Source organism: Pantherophis guttatus, chromosome 2 (assembly GCF_059756535.1).
Source record: "Pantherophis guttatus breed Tessera chromosome 2, ASM5975653v1, whole genome shotgun sequence".
NCBI classification, from domain to species: Eukaryota; Metazoa; Chordata; class Lepidosauria; order Squamata; family Colubridae; genus Pantherophis; species Pantherophis guttatus.
Genome location: NC_142064.1, coordinates 134,841,996 through 134,856,391, shown reverse-complemented (window position 1 = coordinate 134,856,391; position 14,396 = coordinate 134,841,996). Strand labels below are relative to the sequence as shown.

The window sequence follows — 14,396 nt, the reverse complement described above, 5'->3', positions numbered from 1 at the left end:
CGCCGGAAATCGGAAGGGCAGCTGGTGACAGCCCGAGTGCCCACAGAGAGGGCTCTGCATGCCACCTCTGGCAAGCATGCTGTAGGTTCACCATCACGGGTATATAGTATAGGAAGGGCTCATGGGAAAAGTAATTTTAGAGTTCCTCTTCTCCTTTACTTTTTTCCTCCTAATCCTCTAATATCCCTAGGCCCATCTTTAGTTCAAGTTGTAGATGTAGGCAATAGAACATTTTAGGCATATAAATAAACTATTTAATTTATTTGTATCCTGTTTTTATTATTTTTATAACTCAAAGCATGGGGCTCCCCTTGAAGAGCACTCGGAGGCTCCAACTGGTCCAGAATGCGGTCGCGCGGGTGGTTATGGGCGCGACTCGTTGTGCCCACGTGACACCTCTCCTGCGTGAGCTGCACTGGCTCCCAGTGGTCTTCCGGGTGCGATTCAAGGTGTTGGTTACCACCTTTAAAGCGCTCCATGGCGTAGGAGCCGGGTACCTTCCAGACCGACTTCTGCCACCAGTAGCCTCCCACTGGCCAGTCTGCTCCCACAGAGAGGGGCTCCTCAGGATGCCATCGGCCAAGGTATGTCGGCTGGCGACACCCAGGGGGAGGGCCTTCTCTGTGGGAGCTCCTGCCCTATGGAATGAACTGCCCCCGGAATTGCGCAAGATCTCCGACCTCCGTGTATTTCGCTGTGCCCTCAAGACCCTGCTGTTCCGCCAGGCTGGGCTCTCAAAGTAAATGATTTTAAATTGGGTGTTTTAAATTTCTGGGTTTTAATTTAGGCCGAAATTATTTAATAATTTTAATTATTTTTTAATTGATATCTGTATATTTTTGTGTTTTAATAGGCTGTACACCGCCCTGAGTCCTTCGGGAGAAGGGCGGTATAGAAATAAAATTATTATTATTATTATTATTATTATTATTATTATTATTATTATTATTATTATTATTATTATTATTATTATTATTCAAAGCGGCAAACATATCCAACATACCTTTCTCCTCCTATTTTTCCACACAACAACCACCTTGTGAGGTAGGTTAGGCTGAGAGAAAATGACTGGCCCAAAGTCACCCACCTGGCTTTCATGGCTAAGGTGGGACTTGAACTCAAAGCCTCCTGCTTTCTAGCCTGGTGCCTTAACCACTAGATATGGGCGAGCTACAACTGTCAGCCTTTCTTGTCATTGACAGTGCAAAATCGAGAGGACTAACTTTACTGTAGCCTTTTCCCGCCCTTTCTTTTAAGCTCCGGGGCCAGGAATCCAAAAATAGTATTTTCCTGTTCCTTCCTTATTGTATTGCCCATGTAAGAATCACAATGGCAGAAGTGCTTTTTATCTTCTCCTTGGAAAAAGTCCCATAGTGTAGGGAAGATGATGTTTTCTCACACACAAACTTTTGGCAACCGGCCTGCATTTATGGCCTTTCACAGTGTCTCACTGTTACATGACCATTTTTTTTTTTTTTTGGCCAAAAAGTGGCATTTACTTCCAGTTTTTAGCAAAACCAACTCATAGCAAAGAATTGGTTGGCTTAACATCCACAGCGTTCACTTAACAACTCTGGTGGTTGCTTTATGTCTGCCATAAAATCAGGTTGGTCACATAGGTGACTTGCTTTATGACCATGACTACTTACACCTGTAATAGACAGGCTTAAGACTTATGGTCTTAAATTAAGGCTACCTGTAAATTCCCTCTACCCATAATACTGTAGGCCTAAAGAGTAGCAAGTTTTAAGCAGAGAGAGGAAAAGCTTTTGCAAGGTATTTTGGCCCATGATTCTAAGAGTACGTTGAAATAATACGGCATTGAGTTTTTAAAATCCCCCTATTAGGGATGTTTGTCTTTCGCAGATGAGCATTTTATGATACAATCAATTTATATTTTCAGTTGAAGTGGGCAGAATGAATGCAAAATACCTTTTCCCAGTTAATATTCTAAACCAACAAAAAGTATATGCTTTTAGGGTGAAAGTACTACAGAGAAAAATGTTTTGATAGTGACATTTTCTCACGCAGTTAGCATGTTATAAAAGATTCGTGATAGAATTTGGGGCAATTGTTGGATAATAATTATGATCATTCTAGGCTTTGGGCTGTGAAACTAAGAATGTAGAAACTGGTTTGGCGGAATCTCCAAAAGGCAGAACTTCTATTAGCGAGGGAGGAAGTTGGATGTACTTTGAGAATGAGCAGATCTACACAAATAGGCATGGAAAGACAACGTGTGGGTTGCCCCCTTGCAAAGGTGTCTTTAGTTTTCTTTTGTTCAAAATGCATTCTGATAATAGATTCTGATAACTTTTTAACATCTTAAAACATCTGCTAATGATGCAAGGGCTTTGATATTGGAACAGTATATCTGCACCTAAGTGTCTGTTGCAAACTATGTCACCAAAGTGTCAAAGCATGTGCTATGACATCACAGCGCAGCTCTGTCCTTTTGTACCTGCGTTGTAATGTTGCATGCAAGTATGAAGGAGTAGAGTTGGGTCACAGTGTCATGATGCACACATTCTCATCTGTCTCTTCCCCGCTTCCTTTATTACCCTGAACACTTTTTTTCAATTTAATCCAGGTTCATGAGATAGAAGATTCCTTGGTCTGTCTGGAAAAATAAAACCTTTTTAAAGAGATCTGTATTCTACTATTAATGAGATATGAGATATTTATGAATAATAATTATTGCTTGTTTTTGCTCTGTTCCTCTTCCCTCCAGATCTCTCTTTTATTTTATAACCTGTTTTTTACTCTATGAGCCTACATGCTGGATTTACGTTACATTGATTAGCTCTGTACATTGTGCTGAACCACAATGCTTGGCCATAGTTCGTTGACTAAACCATATTAGGTTGGCTTTAAATAACTTGCTAAGCCACAGGTGTCAAACTCGCCGCATCACACTGCCATCACATGACGTTTTGCGATGTTTTTTTCCCATTTGTGGAGCTGGGGTGAGCGTGGCCTGCATGTGACGCATCCGGCCCATGGCCGCCAGTTTGACATCCCTGTGCTAAGCAAAAGCCAAAAAAAAAAAAAGAGAAAGCTGTAGCTTGGTGTGATGTCAGCCTAGATTTCCCTATCAATTGTAAGTTTTTTCCTAGAGAAGTTTGTTATGGTCCCCTTAAAAACTCTGCATTGCTTCTTCATTGTGTTGCTTCAAAAGTCAGAAACCAAACCTTGAAGTTCTGTGATGGAAGGAACAGAAACATATTTTGGAAAGTGGAGCTTTGATTTCATTTGAAAAATGCTAGATGTGGAGTTTGTGACTTTTGGCAATTCTTTGCAGACCATTGCTCAAGAAGGTTGATTCTTCTTATCTTAAAAAAAAGTCTCCAGATTATTTTGGAGAAACAAAAGACATGAAAGTGTGTGGATGAGTCCTTGTGAAATCTCCAACATAAGGTTGACCCACATTTTGATTTTTGAATCGCGCAATGATGCCTTCCTTCTTAGTAACCTTTTTGTCCTCATTACAATCCTGTGAAGTTAAGTTCATGGTTGAGTGGAATGTTTTTGCTGGGCCATCTGTAGTCATTGACCCAAACTCAACCAACATCTTTTTGCTGCTTTGTGTGACTGATAGTACCCAAAACTAATTTGCAAAGATGACAAATACATGTGCACCCTCCAAATTATTTTTCAGGTCTACTTTGAGGATCAGAAATACCTATTTGAATTTACCTTGTAGGGTTTTGCTTGCTGCCAATTATAATACCTACTGCAGGTATACCTTAGCTGAACTTGACAGCTGGCAGAGAAGACATGGGACAGACAGGAGGAGAAGAAGAGAAACTGGTGGCAGCAGCAGTGCAGATGAAGGAAAAGAAAACATATTTTCTATAGTGCCTATTGCCAGCTTTTTAATTTTGCTCCAGTTGTTGCAATATTGACTGGATTTTTCCCTTTTAAACTAGGGTTAAGGTGCAGTTTGCTGAAAGCATGAAATCAACAAACATATTTAGATTCTAGGGCCATGGTTTAACATTTCCCAAGATAAGTTTTATCATCCATCGCCAAATTTCATTCTTTAGTTAAATGTTAACATAAGCCTTCAGGTCTTCCACAAAATTGTCCTATCCTGGGAAACCTTCAGTAGAGACTTCAACCTTAATCCAGAACTGAAAAAAATGCCTATGAATAAGTAACTATGAACTGAAGAAGCTTCTTGGATGAGAATCGAAATGTCTTCAAGGAAAACCAAAGGCCAATTGCCTTTTGAAAAAGCACCTTTGGGACAACCATGACCTGGATGACTGAAAATCTCCATAGACAATAAGCAACACCATTTTCTTGGCAATTACTTCCTCTTTGTTTTGATTAAATCATATAAGGGAAGGAGAGTTCACCATCTCCGAAGATAGTCTGTTCCTTTATTGAATGGTTCCTACTTTTAGAACATTTTTTTTTTAATTTACAGCTAAAATTTAGTTTGTAATCCATTAATCCTTTGATTTCTTGTCCTGTCTTCAACTGTTTTGAATAATACTTCCTTATATGTGACATATTTCAGATGCTTGAAGACAGCTGTCGTGTCTCCCTGAAATCTTCTCCAGACTAAATACACTTGATACCTCCAATCATTCCACTACCTTGGTTGCTTTAGTCTGTTAATGTCCTTTCTAAAATACAATGTCTAAACCTGAATGCAATATTCTAGGTATGGCATGACCAATGCAGATTATTCAACAGCAATGACTTCTCTTGATATTGATGCTATTTTTCTGTGGATGCAACAGGATTCCATGTAATTTTTTTTGCAGCTGTATCATATGATTGATTGGGTCATATTCAGCTTCTGAGTCCCCAAGACAACCAGTTTCTATTTGCTTGTGCTGCTTTTTCTGATCCTGTATTCATATTTTTTCTTAGCTGTTGTCGTCCCTTTCACTTGAGACAAGAATTTAGCTTTTATCTAGATGAAGCTGGACTAGGCAACCTGGTCCTTAAACCTGGAATCAAGTAGGAGTAGATAGCTACTTGGCTCTTGCTTGCATTGACAGGTTTTATTTTCTTGTTAATCTAGACTCAGTTGTTCCATATGTGTTTCCATAGATAAATCAGGAGTATGTTCAGCAGGTAGGGCATTGCTCACTCATGGAAAGTGATCAGGAAAGTGCAATCTTGATAAACAGTGAGCTCTTAACAAGGCCGCATAGTTAGCAAGTGCCAGGTAATTCACATCTGCAACCTACATAGATTCATATCTTGGATAACAGCACCTAGCCCTCTGGGCCATCAAGTTAATAAAGCTCCCTCAAAATATTTGGAGGATATCAGATTGTCCATTCCTGTGATAAAATTTAGTCCGTCAAAAACTAGCCCGTAATGGATCACAAAGTATCTGCTGACCATCAGTTATCATTCAAATCATTCCTTGAACTTTTCAACCAAGCCCTTGGTGCCCAGATCTGTATCTCGGGCTTTTCCCCTCCCCTCTTACTCAAGTGAAAGGCTCTTTGGGATTCCTAACAGAGTAAATGAAAAGTTTTCCATTAACCAAGGCCAGAGCCAGAGGGACATGTGTCTGACTTTGGATGGCCAGTTTGAGGTCTAAGGGTGTACCTATAAGTTTATTTCTGGATATTATACAGTGACCTTGAGAACCAAGGGCATCCATCCATAAAAAAAAAACAGTTCCTTTGTAGATTTGGAGATGTAAATTTTGGACATAGAGGGGATGTTTTTTTCTGATAATTTCTTACCTCCTTCACCTAAGAACAAGGTTTGTTGACTTTTAACATTGGAATCTGTCTTAGATGTTCTGCTTCTCTTTCTTCCAGTTTGTCTCACATACAAATAGGACTTTGATTACTCGGCCTCTAAGAGATCCTTCCGTAGTTTGCAGAGTGAGAGCATGTCTACATATCTCTGCTTTTGCAGAAGTTTTAAGACTTGAGATTTCATTGTTTTAAAGAGATCCCGTTTATTGATGGCAAAGAAACAGAAAGCAGTATGTTACTACTTTCTGTGTTGTATCATACAGAGCATTTTGAGTTTTACAAGTATTACGGTTGAAGAGTATGAAAAAAATATTTGCCTTTAAATGGAAGTTTGTGGGACTTTAATAATGTGGACAGGGTGGATAAAAATCAATGACTTTTTTTAAAAAATCAAAAAAATCAGATTTTTTTCGATTTAAATTGGATTTTTTTGATTTTTATTGAATTTATTTTAATAAACTTTTGGGGTAAAAATCTATCGTAAGATAGTTTTCTATTTAAGATACATAAATAATTTAGTTTATTCAGCATGAAATGGAGCTTAGTTATGTAGCATGAGGCTGTATATTCTGCGACACTGGGACTATCGGTGAGTCAACAGTGGGTCAAAGGAGTAGCAGAGATGACAGTTGCTCTTTAAAAATTATGATTTAAATTGAGTTGATTTAAATCAAGCCTTTTTACTAGTGATTTAAATTGTGATTTAAATCAACTCGATTTAAATCAAATCCACCCTGAATGTGGAGGAATAGTTAAAACTGGCCCGATTATTTTAAAAGGTTTTGGGGCTACCGAATTTTGGACCACTTCATTCTTTGTTGCTTTCGTACAGATGGAGGTTACATTCCCGCACAAGTCAGACTTACAGTTTGGATTTGATGGTTCACAGTGCAGTTTTTTTGAAATTGCGGCACTGTTACATTCAGAAAACCTGGCTCAACTCTCTTTGTTGCAAGGGAGGTCTTGCAGAAGACTTTTTATCTACTGTAGTGGAATGCAGATAAACGGGGTTAAGTTTTTGAATTCCAATGGAAGATGAGCCGAGTTGCATCTTCCAGGCTATTGTGCAGGTATTCTTCTTACAGACCTCTCTGAAGTTTGCAAATCAAGTATAAAACTAATTCTGCTGCTACAGTATTGTCCTTACTTTTAGAATATATACATACATTTAGAAAACCATACGCTATGAGAAGATGGACTCAAGACTGTATGTTTACATGGATTTTTTCCTAGCTATTTGGGTAAAAACAAAACGTGAGAGAATGCATGTAAGAACAAACACTTGCTAAACGTAACACTGTTCAGAAACGATCTGCTTTTTCCTATTCATTGGGATGAATCATTCCAGGATCTTGCTCAAAAGTCCAGCAATGATTGTCACTTTCTTGGATAAATCCAGTACGAAGAATGAGTTTATATGACTAATGCACTGTAACAAAATATGATTGGGGGACGGGGGCACTTCAGGATAATCATGCCTTAGCTTTCATATCCAGTCCTACTGGATGGACTCATGAAAGCATACATAGCTTGTAGAGTGCAACCTACAGTCCTGCACTGAAGTATCTAATTGGTCTGATGCAGGGGTGGGTTCTACTTACTTTTACTACCGGTTCGCAACAGAGCCGTGCGCGCTCGCTTCGCACGTGCAGAAGCTTCTGCACATGCGCAAAAGCATTTTGATGATGTCAGGGTCAGTGGGTGGAACCTCCTGCCAGTTTTACTACTGGTTCTATAGAACTGGTGCGAACCGGGGGCAACCCACCACTGGTCTGATGGCTCCTGAGTTTCCCTGCATTGGCTGCCTGTGAAATTGTCCTATTTCCTTGCTTGGGGAACCTCATGCTTTTCAGCTCCTATCTTTAGTAATCCTTTCTGGATATGTTCTGTCTGCAGTGACACAATGGCCACAGATTAGATTAGGTCAGATTAAGGCAGTCCCACTCTCCCCCCCCCCCCAACACACACACTTTTATTTTACCTTTAGGTAATTCCATCCAACTGTATTCGTCTGCAAGCAGTCCTTGACTTACAGCCATAATTGAACCCAGAATTATAGTCATAAATTGTGTTCGTTAAGCGAATCTCCATGTCACAATGGCCGATTTTACAACCCTTTTTACATCAGTCGTTAAGTGAACCCAGTGGGTCTTTTTTTTTTTTTTTTTTTTTTTTTTGCTGGAAATCAGAAATAAACACTGAACTTTGGAACCGGGTTGTAAGTAGCTCTGGGGAAGTCCATTGTAACTTTAAATGGTCACTAAACGACCAATTGTAAGGCAAGGACTTACCTGTTACCTACTTCATAAGTTTTCCCAGTCTTCCCATAAGTGTCAACGATGGAAGAGCATGCATGGATTGGTCAATATTTGTGGATCTGTAGTGCCACCTGCTGGTTTCTCCTGGACATTGTGAGAAATGGAGGCAACATTCAGCCTCTTCATTATTTTCATAAGCTCTGACAAAATGAAGCCCTTTCCCCAAAGCTAAAGATTGACTTATTGACAGCATTAAAGCAAAGAAGAGATGAGATGTATTGATGGATCCATGTTGTTGTCCCGCTCTATGTAGAGTACAATTGAGAATGTGGAAAATGATTATTTTTTTTAAAAAAAAAAGTTGATTATTTTTGACTAGTCATCATCCCTGCCAAAAATGCTTACCTGAGTGTGTGTGTGTAATGAAATGTTCTCCTGAGCTGCAGACCTGCAACAAGTTCTTATTGTAACTATTCTTCTGTTTGTAGTGTTGGTGTCCAAATCCTCTCCGAAGAAGCCTCGTGGCCGGAGCATCTTCAAGGCTCTTTTCTGTTGCCTTCGTGCACAGAATGTGGGGCAGACGGCCTTTGGCAACAATCATGGGCTGCATAAGGAAGAGACAAACACCATTGCCAAGGTGAGGAAATGCCGGTGTGGTGATAGCTGAATCCACCCATCTACCCAGAGGGTTTGGAAACACAACTAGTGGGCTTGGGAGCTACTTTATCTACTTCCTCTTTCTTTCTGGATTCTGGCATTCCCTATGTTAAATGGGTGTCCTTAGGATATGACCTCTACCTGCTTCCCCAGGCATCAAATACTCACCTTGCTATTCTGTCTCTGAATGTCCTTTCTTGCTTTTAATTTTCTCCCGCCTGTGTATCTCTCCTTTTTTAAAAAAAATTACGCAAAGAAACCCTTGATCCTGTCCTCCAAAAAAACCCCCACCAGTGGCTCTCTTTCTTTTGTTCTTTTATAAAATTGCCTGCAGCAGGAAAATACCTGGTTGTATTGAAAGCAATTGCTTTTAGAATTGTTTTGGAAATCAGGGCAGCTTTTCCTAACCCAACCGTTTGTCACTGTGTAAGGGCTGACATTCCCAGAATTTGCAACTGGAGATGTTGGAAGCTGCAGTCTCAACACATCTAGAAAATGCCCAGTTGTGGAAGGCTGTGGTATCTGTAACTGATATCTATGGAGAGTGCTATAATATAGAACGAGGAAATAAATTGCCCATATGAAGATTTCTCTGCTTCTCCATGGGTTGGGAAGCCACAGCTAATCACGGGAGAGTAGAACAATGAAAAGCAAACCAGTTTTATCCAGAAATGGACTTCATTCTATTTTCTATAGTTGTGTAAGCAGACAGAAAAAGACCTTAAATATTATAGCTGATGGTGTATATATCTATCCCTTCTTTAAAACTACACGGTTTAGTTGCCTTGTCTCTGAGATGTGGATGAATATCCTCTTTAAAAAGAGGACATTAATTTCCACTATTAAAAGGAAAAAAAAACTTTCATTATGCATAGCAAGGATGGGGAACCTTTTTATGGGCAGGAGCTCTTAAAATCATGTGTCATCTGCTCTTCCCTTCTTTTTTTAATTTGGCCTGCAGTTGACTCAATTAGATATAAACCTAACAGAGATGCAATGCACTTATTTTGCTTGTGATTTCTTTATTTTTGAAAGATGCCTGTAAGTAAATAAGTAAGAGCACTGCTTGATTTCCGTCTGTTGCCCAAAATATCTGCAGCACGATCAAAGAAATTGGGGCTGCATTAACAGACTTAAAGTCCCCTTCATGTGTTAATCTAAAACATCCTCTAAGCTTTTCAAGCATGTAGCGCTTGTAATTTTTCAGAGTCCCTCGGCTACCCTTTTCTTCGTGTGCCATGGCTGTTCTGGGTGAGAAATATGTATAGTAATGTGTGAAGCCAGCCTTTGCAACACTGTTCTTTGACAGAGACTTTGCTGAAATCCCCGAAGAATAGTATCACAGTCTCATCTTTCTCATAAACCTACATCTTTGCTCTCCTCTTTTTTCCCCCCTTTTAGTCTGATCTGTTGCAGTGTCTTCAATACCAGTTTTATCAGGTATGTGTTTGTTCTAAAGGCAAGAGAGATCAGTGTCTGCTCTTGAGCCAAGTCTTCATTTGTCCTCTGGAAATAAATGGCAGGCGTAAGGAGTTCCTCATTGAGAGAAAATCCCCAGTAAGGGGCAGCACAAACAGTGGCATTTGGGGTCCTGCTTACTATGGATTGAGTAACAGTTCAATGTATCTGCTGGTTTAATATTACCAGTATTTTCAGTGAGACTTAGTTGCAATTAACTTCAGTTTTGATGTGTTAATTCAAATAATGTGTGTGGCAGCAAGGAAGGAAAATAATGCAGTAGATACTCAGCTCTAGCTTGGTGGTAACAACCTTGCCTCTCTGTGTGTACGCGGGCTCGCACATTTGTATATGTGAACAAAGGAAAATGATCCTACTCTGACTAAGCAAATTTCTGTTCATCTCCTGTGAAATGGAGGGGGGGAGGGTTCTGCTTGTCTTGCTGTTGAGAGCAAATTTCTGCAAGCAGGAATGTGGCTTGGTGTAATTCACACCAACAGCAAATGTGTTAGTGAAACTCTCCTCTGTCAGTTGCTGTGAGCATTCACAGGACTGACGACCATTTTCCCATTTGGGATGCAGGAATTTTGTCATTCAGAGTACAGCTTGGACTACAGCAAGAGTTTATCCTTAGTAGAAAGTTAATATTCTCAAGCCAATTCTGTAGCCAGAAATGATAGAATTCAGACATGGGTTTATCAATAGTTTTGTGTCAATGAAGTCACCGAGACATCGGGGGGATATCTCGTGGCAGTGTTTTCCCAACTCAACAATTTGGAGTTTTGCAGAACATATTCTTGAATGCAAACTGCTGCTCCTTCTTTGGTGTGCATATGCACTCCCTTTCTCTGTTTTGTAGAGGTGTCCTCCCACATGCCAGCAACATGGATCAACAAGTAAATTGCTCCTGGAAAATGTAGCTGTCTATCAAATAAATAGAGACAGTTTCCCCTGGAGCTTAAAAAATGCTATGATGAAGAATGATGGGGGCAATAAAGAGAAAAGTTGTTCCCTGTTTGAAAATGACAGTAACTACTTTGAAAAGAGATCTAATGTTTGCTGTAGAAAATTTTAATATGTCAACACAGTATGCAAATTCAAGGCATATTCACCTATTCATAACTGGCTTTGACCAAATTCTGAAATGTACTTGTCTGAAAGAATACATAATGGAAATTACTTTGCTTTTAGAAAGTTTTAGAAAAAAAGAATTGAAACTTAACTGGACAATGGTACATCCTTAGTCTAAAAATAAAGTCATTGAGGCTTTAATGTGGGCATGAGGTGATTATTGGATGGAGAGAGAGACAATAGAAATATACAGGCTACAGCCTACAGTGTGTAACACTGGAATTATTCTACATTTTAAAAAGCATCTGTATTAATTGTACTCCTGCATTAAAAATAACTGTAGATTAAAAATAGATCTGTTAGTTAATGGGAAGAAAAGCATTTTTGAGATACAGGTAATCCTTGATTTAAGACCAGAAAATTTGTTGTTAAGAAATTTGGTCATTAAATGAGATATTCCACGACTATGACTTGTAACATTGATTTTGTTTCCGAGAAATCAGCTGCAAAGGTCTCAAATGATGATCACATGACCCTGGGATGCTGCAGCCATCATAAATTCAAGGCCCTTGTCAAGCGCCTAAATTTTGATCATGGGATCGAGGACAGGGCAGCAGTTATTAGTGCAAGGGCCAGTCGTAAATCACTTTTGTCAACACCATCATCATTTCAAATGGGGCTAATTGAATGGTCATAAGTCAAGGATACTTGTATTTTTATTGTAGAGGTTAAGGATCTCTAGAGGTCTAAAACCTGAGGTGATATGCACATTTTAAATATTAGGCCTAGGGGTTGTTGTTTTTTTGGCCATGCTTTTTTTCTCTGCAGACAGACTTAGAATAACTTTATTGTCACTTCGAATGTATACTAATCGGCATACATTAAAATGAAATTTCATTGCATACAGTTCTCAAAGGATCACCACCTCCAATATACACTACATAACCATGACAGAATAAATAAATAAAAAATTATGCATATACCCACATATATTATATGACACAGAGAAACAACACAGTCTAGTTCGGATGGATACATGTACATGGTGAGGAAAACAAATCTTGCGAGTTTCCCAGACGGATGGCATAGGGAACAAAGCTGTTACAGAATCTGGTAGTCCTGCTAGAAATACTTCGAAACCTCCTCCCAGGGTGGATTAGTTGCTGAAACAAGAACTTTCCAAATGGCAAAATATGGTACTTGTTAATATAACTGCATGAAGCTTGTTAAATGTGCCTCACAACAGCGTCATTTCTTTTGGTAAGATGCCCAGAAGCATTGGGGAATGCATGGCATATAAAGCAGAGCAGGGCAGGAATTTAGATTGAAAGGGAAATGGGCTATGATGCATGAGACAGGGCTCAGGTAACATTTTCAAACAGTTCTTTAAAGCAGCTGCATCTGTTCCAAGCAATTGCAGCTTGATGTTGGATTGAAAGAGTGGCTGACAGTTGCTATGTTCCTGCAGCTTTGCACAGCTGTAAGATAAAAGTTCCAAAATTAAACTTGTAGAATTAAAACAGGATACAACGCATATCACAAAATGTGGTTCTTGCAGCCAGCGGAAGCTAAGCTCACATTTCTTTTTCTAGATTCCTGGAACATGCCTTCTCCCTGAGGTGACTCAACAAGACCAGGGCCGAATATGTGTGGTGATTGACCTGGATGAGACCTTAGTGCACAGTTCCTTCAAGGTGAAACCCTTGAGTAGCTCCCTAGTTTCAGTATTGTTGCATAATGGATAAACAAGTACAAGAAGACCCGGAGGGCATACTAGATCAGGGGAATGAAGGTCTGCTTTAGAGGAAACATCTGATTTAAATTTCCTCCTCCTGTTTGATGCCTTTCACATATATTGGCCGATATGCAGGTAGTCTTTGAATTTATTATTTTAGTGGAGTCTGATCATCATGGTCATGAGTAGTAATGGTTGCAAAATGGGTTGGTCGTGTGATTGGCCCACGGTCCGATACTATGACCTTTTTCGCAGCAGCCATTAAATAAATCTGTTCTTAAATGAACACTGCAGTCTTAAGCAAAATAATGGTTTTCTATGGGCACAATTTTGCCCAAAACCTGGAAATGCTGATTTTCTGCAAAATGGTAGTAAAATGTGGTCATGTGATCTCAGGATGCTGCAAACAACTGTGAATTCAGCTGTGTTACTGAGCACCCAAAGTTTGACCATGTGACCATATCGGGGGAGGGGAGGCTGACCATTGGAGCTTTGAATCCTGTTTATAAGTAGCCCCAAGGTAGATCTTTGTAACTTCAAATGGTCCCTGAGCAACAACGAAGGACCGGCCCCCGGTGCCTCTGACCTTGAAAATGGAGTCACGGCCCTCCCGGGCTCCATTTTAAGCTGCAACTGCCTCCTGCAACCCTCTGTCAGTGAAAATAGAACATGGGAGGCCTCCGTTTTCGCTGGCAGAGGGCTGCAGGAGGCCATTGCGGCTGAAAACAGAGCCTTGATGAGTGACATCAAGCTGGCCATGCCCCCTGGCCACGCCCCTCCCCTGGCCCACTGAGGTCAAACACAGTCTTCATACAGCCCTCAATGAAATCAAATTTGACACCCGTGACCTATATCATACTAAAAGGAGTAGTTGTTCAGCACATCTCTTCATATATGTTCTGCCCTTGGAAAGAGTAATGATCTTACCAAAGAAGATCAAAATTTATTCCATCACTACAACTACATCTCCTCTAAGCCCCAAGTAGTAGCCTCAATTTTACAATTTATGAATTCAGAGCTTCTTAGTGGAGGCACTGTGTTGCTTATTCTAGGTCAGTATTTCTTAATCTCAGCAATTTAAGATGTGTGGACTTGCAACACCCAGAATTCCCCCAGCCATCATGCTGGCTGTGAAATTCTGTAAATTGAAGTCCATGCGTCTTAAATTCACTGAGGTTAAGGAACACTGAATTATATAATAACAAATTTGTGTTGGCGACTCCCATCAACAAATGGAAAAAATCTGTCAGAAGTTAGAATTAGCATGACTAAAACATGCCTGATCCATCAGGAATTTAGGTTTTTGATATATAGTGCTTCAGGCATTTAAGGTAGTTTTTTTTAAAAAAAACAACGAGACAAAATGCAGAATCTTGCAATGGAAATGGAAGCAGAGCCTATTAAATAACGTCATTTAAAAATCCTGGAAAGAAGTCAGGAGCTGTCTTTAGACAGAAAATTTGGGAAGAGGGTCCTGCCGGG

At 39.8% G+C, this 14,396-nt stretch overlaps 1 protein-coding gene across 2 annotated transcripts in view; it reads left to right on the top strand.

Annotated features, from left to right (window-relative positions):
* CTDSP2 (CTD small phosphatase 2) overlaps window positions 1–14,396 on the top strand; it is a 55,214-nt gene that overhangs the window by 30,755 nt on the left and 10,063 nt on the right. The window contains exons 2-4 of one of the 2 annotated variants that reach the window (XM_034412211.2): window positions 8,482–8,630; window positions 10,052–10,090; window positions 12,772–12,873. In XM_034412211.2, coding sequence (XP_034268102.1) covers window positions 8,482–8,630; window positions 10,052–10,090; window positions 12,772–12,873 — 290 coding nt within the window. The remainder of the gene's footprint in view (window positions 1–8,481; window positions 8,631–10,051; window positions 10,091–12,771; window positions 12,874–14,396) is intronic. The other variant, XM_034412213.2, reaches the window with a different exon arrangement.